The sequence below is a fragment of the Myotis brandtii genome, unplaced genomic scaffold, assembly GCF_000412655.1.
Source record: "Myotis brandtii unplaced genomic scaffold, ASM41265v1 scaffold82, whole genome shotgun sequence".
In the NCBI taxonomy this organism is placed as follows: domain Eukaryota; kingdom Metazoa; phylum Chordata; class Mammalia; order Chiroptera; family Vespertilionidae; genus Myotis; species Myotis brandtii.
In genome coordinates this window covers 9,029,401-9,056,068 of record NW_005371324.1, presented here as the reverse complement: position 1 = coordinate 9,056,068, position 26,668 = coordinate 9,029,401, and the positions used below count along the sequence as shown (strand labels likewise).

At 37.5% G+C, this 26,668-nt stretch overlaps 1 protein-coding gene across 1 annotated transcript in view; it reads left to right on the top strand.

Annotated features, from left to right (window-relative positions):
- Positions 1-26,668, top strand: part of PPFIA2 (protein tyrosine phosphatase, receptor type, f polypeptide (PTPRF), interacting protein (liprin), alpha 2) — a 485,860-nt gene that overhangs the window by 445,236 nt on the left and 13,956 nt on the right. The window contains exons 23-28 of the mRNA XM_014531636.1: positions 502-583; positions 5,060-5,260; positions 15,350-15,412; positions 16,910-16,939; positions 18,645-18,838; positions 22,712-22,809. Coding sequence (XP_014387122.1) covers positions 502-583; positions 5,060-5,260; positions 15,350-15,412; positions 16,910-16,939; positions 18,645-18,838; positions 22,712-22,809 — 668 coding nt within the window. The remainder of the gene's footprint in view (positions 1-501; positions 584-5,059; positions 5,261-15,349; positions 15,413-16,909; positions 16,940-18,644; positions 18,839-22,711; positions 22,810-26,668) is intronic.

Genomic DNA, 26,668 nt, shown 5'->3' with positions numbered 1-26,668 from the left:
AGCCACCTGGACCAGAGAGAGAGTTCTAAAACTAAGCACATCTTTTGAATGCGGCTAAAATGACCAAATTTATCTCCTGCCTCTACATACAGGCATTTCCTCTACCATTGAAATAATAAGGGAAGACGAGCAAGGCAGATGGAAGAAACCACATTTAGACCCCATAATGTATACTTGAATATGCTTATGTGGGCAATTTTCTTGTTAAAGGGATATTTGCTGATAATATAATTCAGCTTCTTAGTCCATTAACATTTAATGGTTGAATTTTAGTGAGTAAATGTTAGGGGAAAATTATTTTTAGATGTCACTGTTTAATTTCTAATAAATTCAATGAGTGATTTGCATGTATTACTCAAAGGAAGGAGGAATTCTGTTATTCTATATTATCTCATAAAAGTTTATAAAGGATTATTTGATTTATTTAAAAATAATGTAATTTAAAATAATCACAGCCATCTTTTACCATTTTGCCTGACTAATCTCTGTTATATACTTCAGGCATGAACTTCTAGAGGAAGCTCGAAGGAAGGGATTACCTTTTGCCCAGTGGGATGGGCCCACAGTGGTTGCATGGCTAGAGGTAAGAGAATTCAACCAGAAGGCTCTTGATTCAATCACTACTAATTTGGTAGTTTTTGTTGTTGTTGTTTTAGAGAGACAGGTAAAGGCAGGTTTTGAAGTAGCTTTCCAATAGACTGTAATATCTCAGAAAGGAAATATTTGCTTTTTCTTGGACCTGTGAACATTGCAATGTAACTGTATTGCTTTCTTGTGCTAGTGGCTGAAGGACATACCCAGTGGATAAAAGGGAGTTTCTCTAAATCCCACCCTCTTGAGTAAGAGAATAATCAGTTTTTGTGTGGGGTTTTTTTAATGGTAAAATAGACGTTTTATTTATTTGTATGTAAACTTATAAACCAACCAGCCAAACTGGTACTATTGTCATGACAGCAAAATACAAAAAACATCTTTTACAAATACTTGAGTAATAAACAAATTAAAGATTGTAAAACAGCAGGGGCAGAGGAGGAAATCAGTGAAGCATATTATAGCTTAACCATTCACCTGAATTGAGGCTTTTAACAAGCCTCCCAATCCCAGAAAACATGAGTAATCCTTTATCACACACCTTTGTACTTTTACTTTCTATTTTTGAGGTTAAGATTCTAGATCTAGAATTATCCAAATACTAGATCTAGTATTATATCTAATTATCTATTGCCAGAGGCATCTTTTATCATTTGTCTAACAGCAGCAAGACTACAGAAGCCTCTTTACTTAGACTCCAATCAGACCCAACCCCTACCCTCCGAACTGGCACAGTAGGCATAATGAGAAGCAGCATATCAAGGCAGAGATACGTAGAAAAATCCTAGAAGAGGTAATACAGCCACTGCCCAAACTGAGATTAAGTAATACACCCATCATCACACTATGTTCATGGCTAATATGTTCATGAACTCAGGCTATACTTTAGAATTCTCAGTTAATCCTGTCTGAGAATAATCAGTTTTTGAGCCACACTTTTGTTGTTGCAGAAAACATCAGTCCCAGCCCATCAGTCCAGGGTCCTTTCTCATCAGCAGGTTACAGAGAAGAGCCATTTCTTGCATTCTCCCAAAAGATACCACTGCCTCCTAACTGCAGAGAACTGTTCCTTTGCTTATCTTATAATTCCTGAGCCTAGTTCTCTAACATCTAGGGACCAGCTAGATTTAACCACTTGGAATAAAGTGGAAGATGTATCCTCTTTTTCCCTTCTGTGTCTAAATTGAATGTTATGATGAAACAAGAACTACATTCAGCATTCCCTGCACAACGCAGGGGGCTGGGAAAATTCAGTAATACCCGAGCAGGGTGGAGGGCATCAGGAGCCGAGTAGGACAATTCCGGAAATACATACTTGACCACAAGGGGACCCTCATGCTACTTATCAGGAGTGTTCACTGACCCTTCTGGGCTTCTGGGATATGCCAATGTTGGGGCAAAGAAGAACACAGGGTTTTCCTGCCTGCCAGAGGCAATTAGAACTCATTGTTTCTAGTGTTTTGGGATTATAAAGTTACCCACATTCATTAGCATATCATACCCAGAGCAGAAGAGTTGATCAATGAGAAAAAATTAAAACCCATATGAGTTTTAAAAATGGTCTTGTATAGATAGATATGAAAACATTTTTTGGCCTGGAAGAAAGAAGCTCTGTCTTTTTTTTTTTTTTTGGCCTGGAAAAACGAAACTCTGTCTTGCTTTCTTTTACTCTCTCCTATCAGGGTTTTTTTTTTTAGCATTTTGGTAATCAGAGCTGCTTCTTCCAAACAGGTCTTTAAAATTTCTGTTTTAGAAATAATTTATAAAACAAAATGCTTAAGGAAGCACCCCTCAAATTTGATAGCCCTTCTTTGATCAGCTTCATTCCAATAAAGTAAGCTATACTTTGACAGAGAGTTAGCTGCTATTTTGGCAAGTGAAGAAAACAATCCTTTTAATAAAATAAACAGATTTACTGACTTTAAAGTAAAATAAAATAAAATAAAATAAAATAAAATAAACAGATTTACTGACTTTAAAAGGTTAGGAAAGGACAGGCAATAAAGTTTGTGCTAATTAAACATCTGCGCATACAAAAATTGCTCATAATGTGCTTCTTAAAGTGACTCCCGTTCTAAAATGGAATAAGTAAGATAAATGAGCAGGGTGAACAATGAATGAGAGCTCCTAACTCTCACCTCCATTAGCACCTCCTGTGCATACAGCTGCTGAGAATGATGCAGAGAAGTAAGCCTGGTGTTTCATACACCATTTATCCACCCCCAAAACTTTCAAAAGTCTAATCATGGATGACATTGATGACAGTGTATTGGCAAGCACTTGGATAAATCCAAACATTTCCGCAAGTTGTTTTGGGTTTGTTTGTTTCTTTGTTTTGTTTTGTTTTGTTTTGGCAGGGGTTTGGTGTTTTGTTTTGTTTTGTTTTGTTTTGTTTTGGCAGGGGTTTTGAAATCCAAATATCTTACTTAAAAGAGAGGAAGTGGAAAATAACTAGGGTCCAGCAAAGGTATATGGACATGTTTAGTTATTTTGAACAACCTGTGTTTATAAACTAAGAGGCCAAGTACCATCTTCAGTCATATCTAATCATATCTGTCTAGGTAAGGTCAATTCCTTGACCTAACCTGCTGGAAGAGTATATAAAAGATTCAGTCAAGCACTATACTAGATCCCCTCTCTCCTTTCTTTATTTCAATCACAGCCTAATCCACATTGACTCAAAGACTTGGCTTTTTGTTTCCCTTATAGAGACAAGTAGCCTTTCAATGTGGCAGACTTTTTTAAAATAAAGGATATCTGTATTAGTTACCTATTACCACGTAACAACTTATCTCCAGACTGAGCATTTATTTTTCCTCATGACTTCTGTGGGCCAGGAATCTGGACATGGCTTAGCTACAACCTCTCTTTAGTCTCTCACCGCCAGCGTGGCAGTGTTCTCAAGGCTTGACTTGGGGAGAATACACTTTCAAGCTGACTCCTGTTTTCACAGTCATGATGCAGTGTCTTGCTAGCCATTGTCCAGAAACATCTGATCTTTGACATGTGGGCATCTTCATGGGGCTTCTCACAACATGGAAGCTGGCTTCCAGCAGAACAAAAGCTCTGAGAGGGAAGAGGTGGAGAGGGCTAGCAGGAATGAAGCCTTGGTCTTTTTGTAATCTAATCTGGAAAGCACCATCCCTTCACTTTTATCATAGTCTGTTCCTTAAAAACTCAAAGGAACAAGATTATGCAAGGGCAGGAACATTAGAAAGAGGAGCTCATTGGGATCCATCTTAGAAGCTGCCCAACACAATGCCTTAGAGTAATGAGACTGAATCCCTTCACTTTACAAATGAGAAAAATAAGGCAGAGGTTTAGAGGGTCACATGACTCACTGATGACAGGGAAGGAATTAGATAGAGCCCAGGCCTTCTGATTCTTGGCATTGCATTTTGCTGATTTATTGTTTTTCGTCTTCCTCTTACTTCTCACTTCTCTCACTCTCATGCTCTCCTTTTGCTCTATCTGTTCCCATCAACAAATAAACAGCCCTCTAAACTTAGTATGTTGGCTATTGAAAAAACAAGGTTTAAACTGCTCATTTGCATGTGCTCTGCTTCTTACTCAGAGCTAAGTAAAAGTATGGCTTCTTACCCATAACTCATGATGGGGAAAAGTGGAGGGAACATTCATTTTTTAAGTATATGTAATTCAGATGCCACGACGTGCCTGTGAATTGGCATCCATCCAGTGCTTAAGATAAGTGTCAGTCACTGTGCTGTGCTCATTGCACTACTGATTCAAATGTCTCTCAAGAACATTACAGCAAACTTGAAAAATTGAAATTCCTAATTTCTAATTCATTATTCATGTTGTTACTCTCTTTAGCTAGAGGTTTCCAGATGTTTATAAATTTAGTGTCTTTTATCAGCACATTTCATTCCCCATAAGTATATTCATATAGAACATCTAATTAAGTTCACACAAGCATTACATGGTTTAGGTTGATGTGTGATAAATGTGGCTTAGCTACACTGCAGGCTTTGATCAAAATCATGGGGCTGGAGGTGGGAGCTGGCACTTTCTGTGACAGAATTTCTCTCACTCAAAATCCCAAAGGTGAATTATAAATTGAAGTCACTCATTCAACAAACATTGATTGAGCCTTTACCAAATGCAGCTTGTAGCTGTTCTTGTTCTAACTCAAGGGGTGGGGGGGATTTTGTGTTGCACAACTATTAACTTTATCCCAGATAATAAAAATTAGTTGTTACATTGCAGACTCCGGAAACTCAATTTCAAATCTTTATCTCCATCACTGTCTACCTGAATTTTTAAAATAAATTACTTAATGCCCCCGTTCATCTGTCTCTTCTGGGGAACATAATAGCATCTATCTCATTGGATGGTAGAAACAAGAGGGTTCATGCATGTAAAGTACTTAGAACAGTGCCTGGCACATATGAGACACTAACGTATTAATTATTACTGTAATCTGTTATGTATTTTTTCTATCCAACAGCTCTGGTTGGGAATGCCTGCCTGGTATGTGGCAGCCTGCCGAGCCAATGTGAAGAGCGGTGCCATCATGTCTGCTTTGTCAGACACTGAGATCCAGAGAGAAATTGGAATCAGCAACCCCCTGCATCGCTTAAAGCTCCGACTAGCAATCCAGGAGATGGTTTCCCTAACGAGTCCTTCAGCTCCTCCAACATCCCGAACTGTGAGTCAATTTGTGCTCCTTCCCTCCCGCAGGGCTGCATGAATAACAGCATCTCTGAGTTCCAGAGCAGAATGGTGGCAGCACACATTTCCATGTCAGCGTGAATTATTCTGAAGAGAGTTAGCTTGCTCTTCATTAACCTTGCTGCTCCTTCCAATAGCTTTTCAACTGCGGAGCTGTGATTGCTATCAGATTTGAAGGCTGCAACCAAGATAGACTTTTGAACTAGTCTCTAGACGAACGTGTGTTTTTTTCTTTTTCCTCCCAAGCAACTAGACCCCAAGCAAACTCATTTTCAGGATGTCCCCTTTTTTTAATGTAATTCAACATCTCAGGTGATTATTTGTTGGCGTTAGTGCTTTCTGAAGATGCAATGCTTAATGCATGGCTTCTGATGCAATTTTAATATTTATGAAAGTACAAAACTATTTGATGTTTTATAAATACCAAGTGGGATACCTCCCTTCAAACTCTGTTAGCTTCTCATTTGTAAATCCCTATTCTTCTCATAATTTTACCATATTCTAAAATTAAGAAAGAAAAAATGTCTAAAAATATGCACACCAGCTGACAAACTTAAATACTTAGAAAAACTCCCAAATGATATTCATTCTGCCTTTGTCTAGTCTTGAATTATATCTTTTGCTGATAAAGGATGTGGTTTCTGATGTTAACTGGACTTCTCTGGCCCATTTCTTATACAGAATAATATATTATGAAAAAAGGAAGTAAATTTCAGTGGTGGAAAAAAGATAGTAAAGGGATATTACGTTAATGCAGTTTTTATTTGGTCTTAAATGGTTTTAGAGAATTTGCTTCATTTTTACCGTATCTACCTTTATATTCCTTCCCAGTATACTAGATTCTAATGCCAGAAATACATAAAATTTAAAAACCTTTCTGTCTTTCTTTCATAATTCCATTTTAACTTCCTCTTAAATTACATGTGGAAAATATATAATTTTTAAAACTTATGTATAACATATTTTCATATAAATGCTATGTACTATAGCTGAAGTACTACTCCAGTTACAAAATAATTCAAAACAAAAACTGAGCAGGCCATTAAAGTTATTGTAAACCAAATTATAAGCAAATCTAAGAGTTTCCTCAACAATTTCTAACTGAGAAAGAAGCATCACAACTGGTTTATATCAACCCTCTCCTCCCAAGAGCAACTGCATACAAAATTACTAAAACTTTCTAGCCTTGCAAAATGAAGAGTTTTTGGAGTTCCAGCTTCAAGATGGAAAATGGAATATACTTTGCATCCTGATTCATTTCTTAATGGAAAATAGAATAATTAAGCACTATTTCTCTAAAAAGACCTAAGCAGACTAAAGGAATGTAAAAACTATTAAAGATGAGTGGGTGCTCGGTTGTTCAAAGAACAATCAAGTGTGAAAAGAGCGTACGAGACTTCATAATCTAGCTTCAGTTCACCCAAAAGCTTTGCTTCCTCAGGTCAGGTCCCAACGACACAGAACTTTTTTCAGTTTCCTAAGCTTTTATGTTTTTGGTTGATTATCAGCTTTTGTAATTGATCTTTCTTCTGCTGGAATGTCTTCCCATTCCAGGATTACCATCCTTCTCCAACTCACCCCTTATCTAATGATTCCTGAATGTCCTTTTTCTACAAAGCTTCCACTAGCTTCCATGTCTGACTCTGGTTCCCTTCCTGAATTTCCATCTGGGTACTTAGAAAAACCATTTTATAATTTTATCTCCTTGATTCATCCCACACTAGGCCAAGCAGTAATATTATCAGATTATCCATAGTCCTCAATCCTTAACTCAGTGCCTGGCAAATTGTGGATAATCAGTACATATCCTTCTTAAAAATGATGCTCACAAGTCACCCTACCCACCATTACAGAGGAACTGAAATGTGTATGACCCTGACTTCAGAGAGGGCAACTATGGTTACGAGTAGGTGTAGTAAGAGATGATATCCTAGTATTTTAATTTCTAAAAGTGAGATTGAAGCAAAATGTTATGGGATTCCATGAAAGGAGAAAGCACTTCTGCTTGAATAGGCTCTGAAGAGGAATTAGCATTTGAAAGACTAGGCATATATTGTTAATTAATTTTTAAATATTTTTGTCACTTTTAACTTTTGGACAAAGACCTTTCCAGTCTGTTTTCTTTACATTTTGATAAAGATTAATTATTTTGTACTTCTTGTTTAAAACTTAGTAATATAGCATAAACATTTTCCTCAATTTAATAAATATGCAATTCTAATATGAATTTTAATTGCTACACACCTCCTTCATGGAAATACCATAATTTATTTAACCAATCTCAAATAGGGGATATTCTGCTTATTTAAAAACTTTTATTGTGTTTACAATACCATAGTGGATATCTATGTAGTTATGTTTTTGCATAAGATGTAGTTATTGACAAAGCAATATTTGAGTACAAGGCATTTATATTATTACTAGAGGCCCGGTGCACAAAAATTTGTGCACTCGGGGCGGAGGGGGGTGTCCCTCAGCCCGGCCTGTGCCCTCTCGCAGTCTGGGACACCTCGGGGGATGACCACCTGCTGGCTTAGGCCCGCTCCCTGGGGGATTGGGCCAAAGATGGCAATCAGACATCCCTCTGGCAGTCTGGCAGCCCGGCAGCCCTCAGGGGATGTCCACTTGCCAGTGGGGAGCAGGCCTAAGCTGCAGTTGGACATCCTTAGTGCTGCTGAGGAGGCGGGAGAGGCTCCCACCACCACCGCTGTACTGGCAGCCATCAGCCTGACTTGTGGCTGAGCAGAGCTCCCCCTGTGGGAGCGCACTGACCACCAGGGGGCAGCTCCTGCATTGAGCATCTTCCCCCTGGTGGTCAGTGTGTGTCATAGTGACCAGTCATTACCAGTCTTTCTGCTGTTAGGGTCAGTTTGCATATTACCCTTTTACTATATAGGATAGAGGCCTGGTGCACAGGTGGGGGCCAGTTGGTTTGCCTTGAAGGGTGTCCCGGATCAGGGTGGGGGTCCCGCTTGGGTGCGTGGCCAGCCTGGGTGAGGGGCTGAGGGCCGTTTTTAGGCTGGCAGGCGACTGAAGCTCCCAGCCTCTCCTTTTTTACTTTTTTTTTTTATTCTGGGATTTATTTACCTTCTATAATGGAAACATTGTTGCTGTCACTGGCTCTCCCAGCTCTGAGGCCGCGGCCAGCTGAAAGCAGGTATCTGGGGTTTCTTTAGCTTCTACAATTGAAACCTTGTTGCTTTCGGAGATCAGAGCCGGGCCGCAGCAGGCGGGGAACCTTGGCTTCCTCCATCACTGGAGCAAGCAAACCTCATGTTCGCTGCAGCTGCATGGCTGCCGGCCACCATCTTGGTTGGCAGTTAATTTTCATACCGCCCTGATTAGCCAATGGGAAGCATAGCGGAGGTATGGTTAATTACCCTTTTTGTCTTTTATTAGATAGGATTTTTAACCCTTAGTTGCCAAATTGTATTGTATAGGCCTTTCCTTTCCCTTTTGTTAACATTGATTATCACATTACTTAAATTTATATTTTTTAAATTACTCCTGAAGTTAAATTTTTTATATGCTTATTGATTTAGTATTAATGAATTTCCTATTTATAATTGTTTCCATTTTTCTGTAGGATTGTAGAAATTTTCATCTTTTTACTAATGTCTAAAAGCTCTTTATTCACAGAAGATATATGCCCTTTGCCAAATATTGGTTCAAGTTACATGAGATAAAGTTAAGTTGTGTTTGTTTTAAAAATGATCTACTGAGTGCTCTTTTTTCTTCTATCCCATCTACATGGAAGTAGTTACTCATTTATAGTATATATCAAATATGATTTGCTTTTCAAGAAGAAAAAAAGAAACTAAAACTCAACTTCTAGTAATGAATCCACTGCATAAAGTAAACATGAAAACATACAAAAGTGGGTTTTTTTTAAGAAATATTTTAATGTCGTCCAGAAAACTGCAATTAGTACAGATTATTCAAGCCCTTTTGCAGGTTTAGGTTTGGGTTTGGATTCCTCAGCCAGGTGTATCTTGTCTGTTCACTCAAGTTCTCAAGAGAAAATGACAAGGTACTTAGGCTCCTTTTTTCCAACTGAACAGAACTTCTGCCTGATTCTGCCTCCTTTTTGTATAGATGAAATGGACTAACCCATCAAAAGGAAAATATAAAGTTTCCATTGATTATTTACTTTGTCCAGTCCTAATCTTCCAGTTTTTTTTCTTCCTAACCTGGTGCTACTGCAGAAGGCCTTTTACCTAATAAAATAGGGATGTAGATGTCAGTTCATTGACATCACCATAATTAATTTCAATGAATATTTGGGTTAAAAAGCATGTCACAAAGAATAAGTTACATTCTTTAAATATTTTTTCTTAAGTAAAAATATGTAAATGTTCACAACTTTCAAATTGAGATGAGACACCTAGTACTTTCTTTGAGTATGATTCCATTGCCTGGAGTTCCACATTATTCCTCTTTCATAACCTCATCCACAAAGCATCATCAATTTCACAAGTTTGAATTTCTTTTTAAAGTAATAACTTCATGATACTCAAAAAGCTATTCGAGTGCAAAATCCTCCGGGATATTTACAATTTCTTCCCCGACTTTGACCAAGTTGTATCTCATCGATAATGTGTTTTAAGATTTGCCTTTATCTAGGCTTTTCAAATAATTCAACTTATACCTGAGCCAAATTTCTTTATTTTTGGCTTTATGTTATATTTAAGTCACCTAATTTTTAAAAAGTGCAATGGAAAGAAATAGGATTTTGAGCAAATACAAATGATCTTCGGTAAAAATATAATCCAGCAAGTTTGATCAGACATGTAAGGTATAAGATAGGCATCAGTCAGCCCAAAGTACAGGGGAAAGACAGGCCATTTATTAAACTAAACAGGTGTCTGGGTGCAGATTGTTTAACAAAATTTCTAATGACATTGTACTAATAGCCAACAGTAAGTGTCAACCCCTGTTCTAAGAGTCTTAAATGTAATAACACCTCGCGACAACACCAGGAAGATAGGTCCTTCTATTACATCTGTTTTGCAGATGGGAAAACCGATGTACCAAGAGGTAAGTGACTTGTCCAAGGTCACGCTCCTATGTGGTTTTCCCCAGAATCTATGATCCTAACAAGTGCGTCTCCTGCTTCCTGTACTCTCCTAGTTTTCCTTCTCCTTTACAGTATCCATCAAATCTGCTTCGGTTCCCCCTTTCATTATTATTAACCTCATAAAACTTAATCTTTAATGTGAATAAGATGAGGTATAATTATTATAATGGAAAATATGTACTTTCTTATAATGAGAGACATAAATTCAGAAAAGGGAAAAATGTGGATCTAGGCCATTTTGAATGTGAAAGTAAATTTCAAGTCAATGTACTTTGGAATCTATACTAATAAAAGAGAAAGATGGCAAATTAACCATCACTCTGTCACTCTGCTACACCCACAAGCCACACCCACCAGCCAATCAGAGCTACTATGCAAATTAACCCAAGTAAGATGGTGGCGGCCACAGAGCTGGAGCGAGCAGGAGGCTTGGGTTGCCCCCAGCAATGGAGGAAGCTAAGCTTCCCGCCTGCCCTGGCTGGCCGTGGGCTCCACTCAAGGCTACAAAGTTTAAATTATAGAAGATAAATAAATCCCAGATACCTGCTTCCAGGCCGCCCTGGGAAAAAAAATAGAAAAAAAGGAGAGGCTGGGAGCTTGGGTCACCAGGGGGCATGGCCAGCCTGAAAATGGCCATCAGCCCCTCACCCAGGCTGGCAAAGCACCCCAGTGGGACCCCCTACCCTGAAGGGGCTGTGGGCTGCCTGAAAACGGCCCTCAGCCCCTTGCCCAAGCAGGCCACACCTCCATGGGGTGAGGGTCCTCACTGGGGGGCTTGACCAGCCTGCAAACAGCCACCAGCGCCTCCCCCAGGCTGTCCAGGCACCCCGGTGGGGCCCCCCCCCCTGAAGGGGGTGTGGCCAGCCTGAAAACAGCCCTCAGCCCCTCACCCAGGCAGGCCAGGCACGCCAGCGGGACCCCCACCCTGATCTGGGACACCCTTCAGACAAACCAGCCAGCCCCCAACTGTACACCAGGCCTCTATCCTATATAATAAAAAGGTAATATGCAAATTGACCCTAACAGCAGAATGATTGGGAATGACTGATCACTATGACACACACTGACCACCAGGGGGCAGATGCTCAATGCAGGAGCTGCCCCCTGGTGGTCAGTGTGCTCCCACAGGGGGAGCTCTTCTCAGACACAAGCCAGGCTGACAGCTTCCAGCACAGCGGTGGTGGTGGGAGCCTCTCCTGCTTCCTCAGCAGCGCTAAGGATGTCAGACTGCAGCTTAGGCCTGCTCCCCGCTGGCAAGTGGACATCCCCCAAGGGCTCCCGGGCTGCCAGAGGGATGTCTGACTGCCAGCTTAGGCCTGATCCCCTGGGGAGCAGGCGTAAGCCAGCAGGTGGACATCCCCTGAGAGGTCCCAGACTGCGAGAGGGCACAAGCCGGGCTGAGGGGTCCCCCTCCCCCGAGGGCACAAATTTTTGTGCACCAGGCCTCTAGTCCTATATAATAAAAGGTTAACATGCAAATTGTCCCCACGGGTGGGAGTTTGACCAACCAGAAGTTAGATGTGCACTGACCACCAGGGTGCAGCACTGAACATGGCAGTCATCAGCAATGCAGTGCTGGCAGTGGGCGGCAGTGGAGGCATTGCCAGTCCTGATGGGCCCAGATGAGAGTGGGACTGCAGCGGGATGGTGGAGCAGGTGAGCGGGTGGCGCTAGGCCAAGGTGGGTGTGAGCGGGGCCTTGGTCCCCCCACAGATGGCGACCAGCAGCAGGGGGCAGGGAAGGCAAGCGGGCGTGAGCAGGGGCCTTGATCGCCCTGCCTGTCACCCCACAGATTGGCGCTAATCACCAGCCAGGCCTAGGGACCCTACCCGTGCACGAATTTCATGCAGTGGAACTCTAGTACAATCATAAATTAAAAAATACTTCAAAATGACATAAGTAGTAACAGAAGTTACTTCAAACTAGGTAAGGTTAAGGATTATTCTGAAGTTCTGGCTGTTTTACTTATTTTGTTTTTCTGACATCAAGAGAATACATTATTTTCCCCTAATTAATTTTTATGATTTATTCCTTAAGCTCACTTTGACATTCATTTTTATGTAATAATTTCCTCCTGAAAGATTTAATTAGGTGAGTCCTTTAGTCCTTCACATCTTTCAGGAATTTTTCTTCCAGTTCTTCATTTGATAATATTGTTTAAATATTCAACTCCATCTGGACTTAGGTGAGGCAGGGGTCATCTCAAACACAAAATTGAAGGAGGCACTCACTATCAGCAGCCAACCCTGCACTTGTAAACCCCTGAAAGTGAGGCTTCCTTAAATCTAGTTGGTATCTAACCTGCCTCATCATAGTCCCAGCATGTATCAGAATATATTACATTATAATGTAAACTTTTCAGTGTTTTTCTAGTATGAAGTATGTGGTTTTAGCCACTTAACAGAAGTAGAGTCGAACATTTAGAGAGGTTTAGGAAATGTCCTATGGTAGTTTCTGAGAAGTGGAACTGGTAGAATGCAAGCCTCCTGATGATAATTTGTTAAATTACCAGATAATTTCACAAGTTGTAATTGAAATCGAATCAATCACTTGTTAGATTCAGATGGTATTAGCCACACAGAAAAATAAATGACTACTGGTTTGTATTCTCCAGCTCCAAGGGCAGGGAGTGGATGATTTTAGTGACTCTCAGAGAACCACAACCAACGACGTGAGGCTTGTCCTTTCTGGTTTTCCAGCCTAGTTTTTGTACTCTGTCCTCGGACCAAGGCACCAGTGTCCTCATTGCCTAGGGTTGCTCAAAGCCTTACTCTCACTACTCACTAAGATAAGTTCTCTGCTGAAACTTTCATGCTCTACATCACCCCTTTATTAATTAGCTACATGTAAGTTCCATCCCTTAAATTGGTGGCAAAAAGAAATAAATCTGAATATCTTGCTACATCTGGACTTGCTTATAAAATAAACTTGTTAAAACCTTGACTAATGGCTAATTGATTGAGCTGTGTAGAAGCTATTTTATGAGTAACTTTACAAGATTCTAGAGTGGGCCGTGTTCCTCACTAGTAGAACTAAGGATCAAAGGTGAATGAGTAACATATAATTTCAGAAGGTTTGCCAACCATACTGTAGAAAATTGCACTGGATATATTCATGTTGCATATACAGGTACAGATTCAAACCATAGCTTACAGCACTTTGCCCATCCAAGAATTTGGTAACAGGTTGGCAAATATAAACTTTAAGATAACCTATTAGATTATACATGTATGCATTTTAGGATGAGATAATACTGGTTAAGTTTCTTCCACGCGGAGGGAGTTCATTACTTGAATTCACAGTCAAGGTAGAGACTACAGAAATCATTGTAAATTCAGATGGCTTAAATGAATTTCCTATCAGGTGATCATCACCGGAGCTCAGATTGAAGACAGCACAGGCACTTGGGCAAAGCTCTGTGACCACTGGGTATAAAGGGCATGTGACCGATGGGTGGGAAGTTCTTTTTAGCATAATACTCATCACGGGGTCCATTATGTTTATAATTAAGATCATTCCCAGAAATTGAGGCAAAAGGGAGGGGATTTTAATGACAGGGGTGGCTCTTGTATTCTAAGCATATTTTACAGGTGTGTGCAGTTATATCCCACGGAAATAATCGGATATACTCCAATTTCCAAATGGTAGAGAAATGAGAATTCTGTACATATATATGGTGACTGTTCAGGGTTGCTTTTTTTTATGCCCATATGATTTACTTATAATTATGAGTATTTACTACTCAGCTCTCCTTTGTTACTCAATTATGTGTAATTTTCTTATATATGAAATTTCTCTTATATCGAATTATATTCATCATTTTAGTTTATATGTAGTTATTTTAAAAATTGTTTTAAATTGTATTATTTATAGTAGAAGGAAATTCAAACATGGTACTTATGTGAATGCTTGCAAAAGCTAGACTAGAGAGAATTATGTGGGTGACTTATGTTAGGATACCAACTTTGCTATTTCCAATTCTTTAAAACTAAACACATTCTAAGCAAGTAACAAGCAATAGGTAAGACGTAAATTCCATTGTAACTAGAGGATCAATGTATTTGGATGACCTTACAATGTTTGTAGATGTTTCCCAGTTAAATAGTGGAATTTGGTTAGAAGTGGTTCCCATTGGCCATTAACATCAACGATATGCCTGATCCTTTGTGTTACTAAGTGGACTTCGGTTTAGAAATTGTACATGATTCAGTGTATAGAACAATATCATGGGTTGTCTTATTTGGAAAGTAAATTATGTGTCATAGTGGAATAGTGCCTGCTGGAGGGAAAATTTTCTTTTACATCATGTTCTCTATAGTGATAGAGGAGACTGCTGAAAAATTAGGAAATAGATTTTGTAATTTCTAACAGTATATAGTAAAGCTGGAAAATACCTTTTATTAAATAAAAATAGCATTTCACTTCCTTTTCTTCTATAAGAATAGAGGGAAACAACACATTTACTGAACTGTAAAAGGAAAAACATATTTGGAAAAAGTTGACATTGATTTCCAGACAGATTATAACAGTGCTTTTAGCTTTCTATTGACAACCAATTTTCTCTTTCAAAGGACATTGAAGAATCAAACCTCTGTGAATGGAATATTGGTGATAACAGAACAAAACATATATATGCCTTTGTTTTCTGAAGAAAATAAAAAAAATACACTCTTCTACAGTTCAAATTCAATCCATTCTCTGTGGATACAATAGCCACATATCTTTGAAAGGGAAATTTTGATTAAGCCATTTTCCTAATTAATAAACACAGAAGTATTATTTTAAATCTGTCTTACAGGCGCTTCACAGAATGCCTCTTTCTTTTGATCCTTTTAAGTAGAAGAAAAGGGGAGCCATGAGCAAGTCAGCAATGCTCTCTCTGGTGCACAGAGGCCGTGTTGCTGTGGTGTCAACTTACTGTGGCTCTGCCTTTTCCTTTACACGCTTCCCTCCCTGGATCCCACGGCTTCCCTCCGGGCCTCCTTGCAGCCTTCAGGCAACGTGTGGGTGACCCATGAAGAAATGGAAACTCTTGCAGCTCCAGCGAAAACGGTTAGTCCATATGGCTCTGTTGAACATGAAGAAAAGTGACTTTGCTGCTATTTGGATGATAAGGCTGTTTTGTTCTTGCAGCACTGGTAACAAATATCACTTAGTATTGGGCACATTCACATTTAATACATATTACCAAACCCGGTTAGTCCATATGGCTCTGTTGAACATGAAGAAAAGTTACTTTGCTGCTATTTGGATGATAAAGCTGTTTTGTTCACGATAGGTTGAAGTAAGGGGTATGTTTCCATAGTGTGATGTAATGATAACTGACATTTTTGCTATGGTTTTAGTTTTCTGCACTTGGGCATTTTTCAGTGAAGCAGTGCTAGATCGTGATAATGTGGTTAATGTCATAAGCATCTGTAATATGCAAACACTACTCAGTAACAACTTATATATCCACTTTGCAACACTTTGTAACAAATATCACTTAGTATTGGGCACAATCCCATTTAATACATATTACCAAACCTAATAAAATTTGTAATAGAAAAATTTAGATGGAATACTCATTTTTAATGCAATCATTTCATTTCTTGTATTTTAGCATTTTAGAGAGAGCATTTTACCCTATCCCCTGCTCCAAAAAATGTTCTGTTATTTGTTATTCAAAGAACAGGCTTAAAAAATTCTTGGTGACACTGATTGTAATTGTCTACTTTTAAAAATATATTACATATGGCCATTTTTTAAATTTAAAGTAGCAAAGTTGAGCACGACATGCATTTTATTCTTACCAACTTTTTAAAAATTTAAATCTTCTTTTAGTTTTATCCCTATTTGAAAAATGTATTATCCTGTTTATTGTGGATAAAAATGCCAATGCCCAGTACTAATTCTATTTCTGGTTTAGTTTGTTGTTTTAGTTTTGTCTTTTTTGGTTTTGCTTGTTTTGGCTGTTGCAGAAATCTATTTGATTACCACAAAACTCTCTTAGAGTAATGCAGTTATTTTTCCACTTCATTAATTGACTTTATGTAAGATTTCTCCATCATATGTGTATATGTGTGAGTGTATGCTTGTATGAGTGTGTGTGTGTGTGTGTGTGTGTGTGTGTAAAACAATGAACTGCATAGGGGTATAGCAGGCTATAGCTATATAATGTATATTTTATAATATATGTGTATATGTCCATATTTGTGTATTATGTTTTTATGTATATGATCAGAAATTTTTATTATAATTCATTACATTTGGAAAAGTACACACTTTTAAGAATTAAAAAGTGTTTAGAATTACCAGATCAAATATATTATGAAAATTCCATGTGTCATGAGTGTGTGTTTAGTTGGAATTAATTAGAAACTATTAATTAGTAATTGCCTTTGAACTGCTAAATTGATTACTGTGATCTGAATAAGAATCTGTCTTTAGCTTCCTATGTCATAATTTGCACTTTCAATAACAATTTTGCTTTTTAGAAATTTCACCATAATAATTTGAAATTAATTTACACTTATCTGCTTTATTAATCACTCTCTGCTGCTAACACAGAAAGAATCTGAGGAAGGAAGCTGGGCCCAGGTAGGAAATTCAAATGCTTTAAAACAGTATCACTAGTACCCTATGAGGATATAAAGTAAGAAACTGTTTTATATCACAATATTGTAAATCTTCCCTTTGCCTAAAATTAGACTAACATGCACATTTAAATTTATTATGCCTAATTATATTTATCCTTTTAGCTCACCATATTTTGCAAAGAGGATGATTATCATTTTACACCTGGCCTCTTTTTAAAGGGAACTCTCATTTATTCTTCAAAAGTATCAACTGTAACTTAAATTTCTCTGAAATCACCCCTGAATATATTTAATCAGGAATCATTCAAGTTGGATATAAGGGTGGGGGAAATTAAATATTTATTTGGAATCACATTTGCTTTCAAGTATAGTGGGAAGTGTATGAAGATTAGGGTGGGAGGGATGCTGTCAGCATTGCAACTGCAAGTCACAAGTCTCTCCCATTTATTAGGATGGCAATAGAAGACACACATATTCACTTGGAGCAAACATGTTCACAGGGAAGTTGTGCATTTCCTAGCATTTCCACATGCTGTATAGCTGAAAGAATTACAGTCATGTACCAACATTGTGGTCAGTGAAAGGCTGCTTTTAGAGCATGGCCTGGGTGTGCAGTAGACTATACCATCCAGGTTTGTGTAAGTACACACTGTGATGTTCCCAAAATGATGAAACCACACAGGGACATATTTCACAGAACATACTGCCACTATCAAGCGGTGTACTATGTGTTAATGCAATTCAAACCTGTGACAATAAGGAAAATTTCAGTAGTTATTATTAAGAACTACTTCAGTAGTTATTATATTTAAACATTCAGTAAATTAGCATTGCATTAGGTTTTGATTTGGTAAAAATGTCATCATTTTTAAGAACACACCAAAAAGGAAGCACCTAGATTTTTGTTAGAAATATGCAATTCCAGTTGTCATTTGATAAGGACAAACACTGTAAAATTAATAGAATAATAATCTTTACTAAAAATTGTTTTAGAGGTGATGTCTGATTCTATTTTTCATTTTGGCTGTTACAAACAGCATTTGGTAAGATCAGTTCATCTTGTTATATTAAAGAATTGGATTACCATTTTTTGTTTTTGATCATGCCCTACTTCTTTAAATATAGAGTCTATATAGATTAATTTCTCAAAAAGACTGATTCTTTCCAATAATCTTTATGAAATATGGCTCATGCTTCACTAGGTAATGACAATTGTCCACCTAAACTTCAGCATTCTGTCTTCTAGCCTTGTTGCTCTTTTCTTATTTATTTTCTTTTTTACATCAAGATGATTTGCCATTATATCATAGCAATGTCACATCATCAAAGAGAAGCAAATGGTGGAGTATTAGCTAACAGTTAAATAAAATATTAAATAAACCTATTTATATAAAGAATCCTTAAGCTCAGCATTTGTATTATATCATTAATTCTAATTTTCATTAAAAATGCACATTTGTATAAAATGTAATTCCTTTTGAGAATACAAAATGAAAAACATCATTTTCTATAGGCAAGTACCTTGATATATGTACACAGAGTTCTACTTTGTACCAAAGTAAATCACATCTTAGAGGTTAAATATTATTTCTGCCATGTTTCCATATATCAGAGTAATTAAATATCAGTTATAATGGTAGACAATACCCCCAATTACCATCTCACTTTATTGGCTAAGAAACTTGACTGCTATAAAACAATTCTAGTGTCCGGTTTTCCTACAGACCCTGGCATATGGAGATATGAACCACGAGTGGATTGGAAATGAATGGCTTCCCAGCCTGGGGTTACCTCAATACAGAAGTTACTTTATGGAGTGCTTGGTAGATGCAAGAATGTTAGATCATCTAACAAAAAAGGATCTCCGTGTCCATTTAAAAATGGTGGATAGTTTTCATCGGTAGGTTTCTTCCAGAGTCATTAAAGTAAAACAATGAATAATGTACATATTTAAGCAGCACATGACTGCTTAAATCAAAAAGAGATGTAACTAAATCAAAAAGAGATATTTAGGAAATAGAGATTATTTGTTATTCTGTGAATATCTAGTTGACAAAATATTTTCATGCAGCAAATTACAGGGCCTATCTAATGTCCCACTGTGTGCATGTTATGTGCCCAAAGCTTATAAAACTATGCATTTGTAAAATTTTCATACAACATAGTTTTTTTTCTTTATTTTTGGAAATCCCATGTTTATGATTTTATCTATGTATGTTTTTCTATTATAAAATTCTTTATAAAGAATAAAATTAATTTAGTTTTAACTATAAATATATGTGGTTATAAATTACATAACTTAGGGATATACTAGAAAAAAATTTGAGAAGAAATTCTGCTGTAAAAAACACTTTGTGTTTTTGCTTTTGTATAAGTCTTTTAGTGCTTTTACTTATTTTTACATTAATTTTCAGGGAAAAAAATCCTGAATGGATTGTGAGACAGCTGTAAGGACACAGATGAATAAAATGCAATTTCTTTTTCAAGTTGTTTGCCATCGAGGCAGTAAAAATAGGCTTGCTATAATACCATGTCATAAATGTTATGTTGCAGCTTGATATCTTTGCAGGTTTATGTGAAAAATTGTCAGTTAGATTGTGATTGTCTTATGTATGGTTGATTATGATGGTAAATTAATAAATATAAATGAATTCAGCTTGGGGAACTATTTGGTCACATCCTGTCCAACAGTAAACTAGGGACTAAAAGGAAAATGATATAAAATCAGATTCATCGCCCCACCCAGGTGGCTCAGTTGGTTGGAGTGTAATCCCATAGCCCAGAAAGTTTTCAGGTTTGATTCCTGGTCAAGAAACATAGCTAGGTTGGGAGTTCAATCCCCAGTCAGGGTGCAACTGATAAATGTTTCTATCTCACATGGATGTTTCTCATTTTTCTCTCTCCCTTCCTCTCTCTTTAAAAAAAAATCTTAATATCATATATGATGACATCAAGTAGTATAAAAAGATAATAATTGGGACTCTTTAATCAAAGATATGCAAATACTTTGAATCTTAATAGAGTTATTAACACTGTTGGATTAAATGAGATACAGATAAATATAACACTTTTCTATTTATTGATTTGAGAGAGAGAGAAAGATATTTATTGTTCCACTTATTTATGCATTCATTGGTTGATTCTTGTATGTGCCCACACCAGGGATCAATCCTGCAGTCTTGGAATATGGGATGAAGCTTTACTAACTGAGCTACCCACAAGGGCCATAACATAGTATATTAAAAACCATTAAAATATTGGATGGAAAATCCTTGATTTAAAAATAGTTCAAGTGAGAAAGATATGTGACTTGTAGTTGACACAAATACCTCAGTTTGGGTTAATGACTCGCCAGGGCATATTTAGATTGTATTTACTGGCAGGCATAATAGTAGTCCTACCATATGGTGAGATGACAATACAAATTGTATTAATTTATATACATTAAATTGTTCTTGATAAAGTGATAAAAGCCTGGTGGAAAGGTTGAAGAAATTAAAGATATTTAACTTGGATATGGGAAGACTTCAGATAAGTTCTCTATGCTTTAATATACTTATGTGATGGGAGAATAATATTTGTTCTGTTGAACATGCACTTTTCTAGTTCAAACAGGTGTAGATACTAAGATGAGTGCTTTGTGTTCAATAGAAACTTTGTATGACTCTCAGTTGCCCTATAGCATACACATTGTGAGATAATGAGTTCCCTGTCACTGAGCATTTAGGCCCTCAAATTTTGCATAGTTGCATTAGCCCCTTGCATACTAGAATTTTTGATGACACACTTGTATTTCTTCCCATTCTTCACTAGATCTACTTTTAATCACTTTATTATTATAGTAGAAATAATTATTATAATAATCAAGTTTTCTTTTAAAAAAAATAAAATTACTTAAATGGCAAGGTTCTTGTTTGTTCCAGGAAATACACAAGATTCATCTTTATTCTGTGCTTAGGTCTGATGTACAGCCGGTAGTACCTAACTGCATACTGCATATCATGATGGATGGAAACCTGACAGACACTGTTTTAATAAGATATATCGTCTTTATAGCACAACTTTATATTACATATAAAAACTTGCCAGAAACTTGCCAAGATTCATTGATTTAACCTCAAGCAGCCTAATGCCTATGATGTTTATTATACCAACATTTTATGGGATCCCGCTGAGTTAATTTGCTAGGGCTACCATAACAAAATACCACAGGCTGGGTGGCTTAAACAACAGATATCTATTTTCTCACAATTCTGGAATCATAAAATCTGGGATCAAGGTGCCCGCAGGATTGGTTTCCCCTTGTATCGCAGATGGCCACCTTCTCCTGTGTCCTCACACTGTCTCTGCTCTGCGAATGCACCTGCATAGCTCCCTTCTGTGTGTCCAAATTCTCTCTTCCTATGAAGACATCAGTCAGACTGGAATAAGGCTTACTCTAAAGACTGTGTTTTAACTTAATTACCTCATTTAAGACTCTATCTCCAAATACATTCTGAAGTACTACTGGGTGTTAGGACTTAAACATGAATTTGGGGAAACATAATTCAGCCTGTAACACTCACTCAATGCAGATTTCTTTTCATTTTCCTCTAATTGTGAAGTATTTTGAGCTCCACACTGTCTTTATTAAAGTGCAGGGCTTAGGACTGCATCTAACACTTAGGAGTAACCTGGCCAATGTGTATGTATAAATTTATGTGTCTTTCTAAACACCTAAGAGATCACTAATGATCAATGTTCTTTCCTCTTGAAGCTTGAAGATTCTTTTTTTAGTACACTCTTCCACATCCTTAATATCTGATATTTCCAAACCTCCTCCTTTCTTCTCTCTAGACATTTCTGGTTTCTGGGTTCACTGTCCATGCCCGTGGCAACTGTCCTTATTATGACCATTATTTTAGCAGCCCTGACACCCTAATTGAGTTCCTTGTCCCCTCGGTTTTCCTCATCTTCTATTTTGCTACCAGATTATTCTTTCTTAAACCAGAAATTTTCATTGCTTTTCTTTCTGTATTCCACACTTACACTGAATGCAAAGCTTTCCTTAATAGAACTCCCCTCTCTCTATATAATATTATTTCTCTTGACTTCCTACCACGGATTTTAATCCCAGATAGTGTACCTCAGTATCACCAGGCATTTAAACTTTCATCTGCAGCCCCATGGTCATGATGCTCCATTTTCTTTAATAACCCTTTTTTTGCACCTGATCCTAAGGATCAGTCAAGTTTCTGCCCTTCCTTTCCAGAGTTCCAATGTCTGCCGATTTGTTCCTTTCACATATTTCTGTATCACTTAGAGTTGGTGGCTGATCATCTTAGTATTTGGTTATCTTATTACTTCACTTATTCATATTTTTATATTACTGTCCTCATTACTAGTAGCTTTAAAGGAGAGTATAAATTTCACATATATTCCTTCCTGTCTCCATAATAATGACTCTTTAAATTATTTTCAAAAGAATGAAATGTTCACTTGTCAAAATAGCCTAATGGAAGACAAAAGCAAATGAATAAATGACATAATCCATAATTATTTTCAAGACTATACTTTTCTCGTTTTGCAAGTATTTTTTTCTCTTTAGAAACACTGTGTGCTTAGTTAGATAACTATAATTTTATTTTCCTGAAATACTAAAGAATTTAATTACAGATGTAAGGTATTAACCTGTTGCCCTAAAAGTAGTACACACTGTTGATTCTGATTAATCAAGGAACATTCTTCATCTGCTGAGTATATTTAACATGTTTTTTACTTTAAAAAATAACAGAACAAGTTTACAGTATGGGATTATGTGCTTAAAAAGGTTGAATTACGACAGAAAAGAGCTGGAAAGAAGACGAGAAGCAAGCCAACATGAAATAAAAGGTAATATACTTTCTTTCATATCAGATGCCTTTTGGGGGGAAGGTGGTTAGCTTTCACTTTTATTAACCTAAAATGCTGTGTGTTTTACAGTGATCATTAAGTAACCTAAGTGTTTGGCTAGAATTGTGTCATCATTATTTCTTTTTATTAAAAAGAAATACAGAAAAGAATATCATCTCTTTGCAAGGCAAATATCTCATTTGATAAATATCTCAAATGATCTTTTAAATTGAAATTTATTCCTCTGAACTTATTAATTATACATTCTGTTTTTCTAAAGGTGCCTCCATATAGATATTTTTGTTAAACTTTTAATAGAACATTCTCATTATGATTCAGAGAAATATGGTATATGATGTATTTCTTGTAGTGCATCTCTGGTTTCTATCATTTGAATTTAAGGGATACCACTATCTAGTTTTCTTTCTGAAGTATATTTTCCTAGTAGATTTTATTATGCTTGGTCTCACCACATGGAATATTCATATATAGATAGATATAAAGAAGAAGAATTACCCATTTAGTCCTACATCAAATATTGTATTAGTATATGACAGTTGCTGTTTAGAGTGTAGCTCTGAGAAAAAATAAACTTCCATAATTCACTAAGATTAAACACAGACAACTTCCTATGATAAGTAGCTGTGAGTGAGATTATAAATAGCCCCTATTTCCTGTAACTGATGTGATGACATTTACAGGAATAACTCTTGACTGTGACTAGGAGACCTCTGTTATTATCTGAAGTGTTAATTAACCTTGACCTTAATAAACAGCTTTCAAAAGTGAAGAGACCATGTGAATATCAAGAATGTACTAACATTTAATTTGTTGCTAAGGAACAGTCAGCTCTGATCTCTGGCCATTTATTGTTTAGGTCCAGGGGATCTCTAAAAAGATTTAAAGTCGGGACATAAATTTTGCTTAGGAACAGATTTATATAAAGGGATTTGATTTACAAAATGGAAAAAAAAGGTATATTGCTGTTCTGAAGAAGAAAAGTTTGGATTAGTGCCTATTTGTCTTCACCCTATAAATAAATGGCTTATTTTATGTACTTGATGACTCTTAACTACAGTTGTGGCAGTGGAATTTTTGACTAAACATATTGACGTAGGTGTTCCAGGGGTCCCAGGACCCAAAGGTCCATTACCCACTGTGGGTGCTTGGTTTCCCGCAGGAAAGAATTCAAAGGCTAGCCAGTGTGGATTTCAAAGGGAAAGAGAGCTTATTAGTGAAGCAGTGAGATAGACAGAAGGCTACTCCACAGACAGAACAGCCTTTCCCCTGCCCCCAGTGGGATTTAGTTCATTCACTGAGGCTCATTTAATGGAGGGGTAGGGCATTCAATGAGGGGGAGGAATATTCAGAAATTTTCTGGGAAAAGGTGGAGACTTCTTGGAAGAGCATGGTTGGCCATTCTGTGTCTTTATATGGGTGTTCTACTTCCTATCACTGTAGTATGTCTTTTAGTATGTTAATGTATTGCAAAATGAGCAAATAATGAGGCTAGGTGTTACCACAAGGTGGAATTAATCACCTGTGTTGGATTGAGCTAGTCTCTCGCTGCTAGGGCAGTGGTCGTCAAACTGAGGCTCACGAGCCACATGCGGCTCTTTGGCCCCTTGAGTGTGGCCACGAAGTTTCAATCGCACTGTACGTGAGCGCCCGCACGTGGTATTTTGTGGAAGAGCCACACTCAAGGGGCTGCAGTTTGCCGACCACTGGGCTAGGGGTTACCACAAGGTGGAATTAGTCACCTGTGTTGGATTGAGCTATTCTCTTGCTTGTTCTAAGCCATAAATCTGTTTGGGGAAGGGGGTGTCTTACTATCTCTGAGATAATCCTGGTAGCCCTTATGAGTTACAGCCATTTCACCACATAACCTATCTCAATATATTTGCAGAAAAAAATGATGACTGTTTAATATTTCTTAGACTATCAAAATATAAACCCAGCTCTAAAAAAGAACAAACACTTCCTATTCATAAATCCATTTAGTAGAAAGAAAACTGGACAGTTTTGTTGTTTTCTTGAGAAAACTATTATCCTGTGAGTTTTTAAAAATGTTGCATTTAGTGAAAACAACTGGATAACCATTGCTGTCAGCTGTACATACCTGGCCAACTTTTGAAGTGCAAGTGTGCTGTAATCAAGAGTTAGAACTAATCAGTTGCTATCAACAGTAGCAGATTAATATAACCAAAGTATAATGCTAACCAACTTACATCCTATTTGCTGCCCAGAGGTCAGTTATCATAGCCAGTCCTTGCAGCTGATTGGCCTGGGAATAAATCCCTCCCATTGACTTGTCAACAGCAATCAAGGCTTAACTATAAGAGGAGAGTGAACACAGCCCTCATGGGGAATGCACCTCAAGTACCCAGCTGGGGTGATCTGGGAGGTAGTGCCACTGGACTGTGCAGGACACCTACTACATTAGGTCACTCTACCAAGCCTGAGAGACATTGCATCTCTTACCTAATACATAGAAACAAACACAGGGAAACTATGAAAATGAGGAGACAAAGAAACACACCCCAAATGAAAGAACAGAATAAAACTCTAGAAAAAGAAGTAAATAAAATGGGGACAAGCAATCTATTAGATGCAGAGTTCAAAACACTGCTTATCAGGATGCTCAATGAACTTAGTAAGAACCTCAACATCATAAAAAAGGACCAGTCATAAATGAAGCATACACTAACTAAAATGAAAAATAATGTATTAGGAATCAACAATAGAGTAGATGAAGCCAAGAATCAAATCCACAATTTGAAATATAAGGAAGCAAAAAACACCCAATCAGAATAGAAAAGAAAAAAAAAAAGATTCCAAAAATAAAGACAGTGAAAGGAGCCTTTGAAGGAGCCTTTGGGATAACTTCAAGGCTACCAACATTCACATCATAGGAGTGACTGAAGAATAAGAGAGACAGCAAGAAATTGAAAATAGATTTGAAGAAATAAGGATTGAAAAACTTCCCTAACTTGGTGAAGGAAATAGACATACAAGTCTAGCAAGCACAGTGAGTCCCAAACAAGATGAACACAAAGAGGCCCACACCAAGACACATAATTAAAATGCAAGTGGTTGAAGACAAAGCAAGAAGCCTAAAAGCAGCAAGAGAAAAACAGTTAATTACCTACAAGGGATTTGTCGGCTGATTTTTCAACAGAAACTTTTCAGGCCAGAAAGGATTTGCAAGACATATTCAGTGAGCCCTGGCTGGTTTGGCTCAGTGGATAGAGCGTCGTCCTGTGGACTGGGGGATCCCAGGTTCAATTCCGGTCAAGGGCATGTACCTTGGTTGTGGGCGCAGCCCTGATGGAAGGTGTGTAAGAGGCAGCTGATCGATGTTTCTCTCTCATCAATGTTTCTAACTCTCTATCCCTCTCCCTTCCTCTCTGTAAAAAATCAATAAAATATATTTTAAAAAAATTCAGTGATGAAAAGCAAGGACCTACAACCAAAAATTACTCTACCCAACAGAGCTATCATTTAGAATTGAAGGACAGATAAAGAGCTTCCCAGAGGAGAAACCAAGATGGTGGCATAAGGTATACACTTGTACGTGCTGCCTCCCAAAACCACACCAAAACTACAACTAAAAGATAAAACAGCTATCATCCAGAACCATGGGAAAGCTGGCTGAGTGGAAGTTCTACAACTAGAAGGAACGAAAAAAGCGCATTGAAACTGGGTAGGAGGTGCAGAGGCACCAAGAGCAGAGGTACAGAGGTGGGCAAAATGGGCTGGCAAATAGGTGCACTGATTTTTTTCAATTGGAAGAGAGATACAAGCTCCCGACTGCTCTGAACTCCAGTTTCTGGCAAGACTCTGGGGACCCAGACTCCTA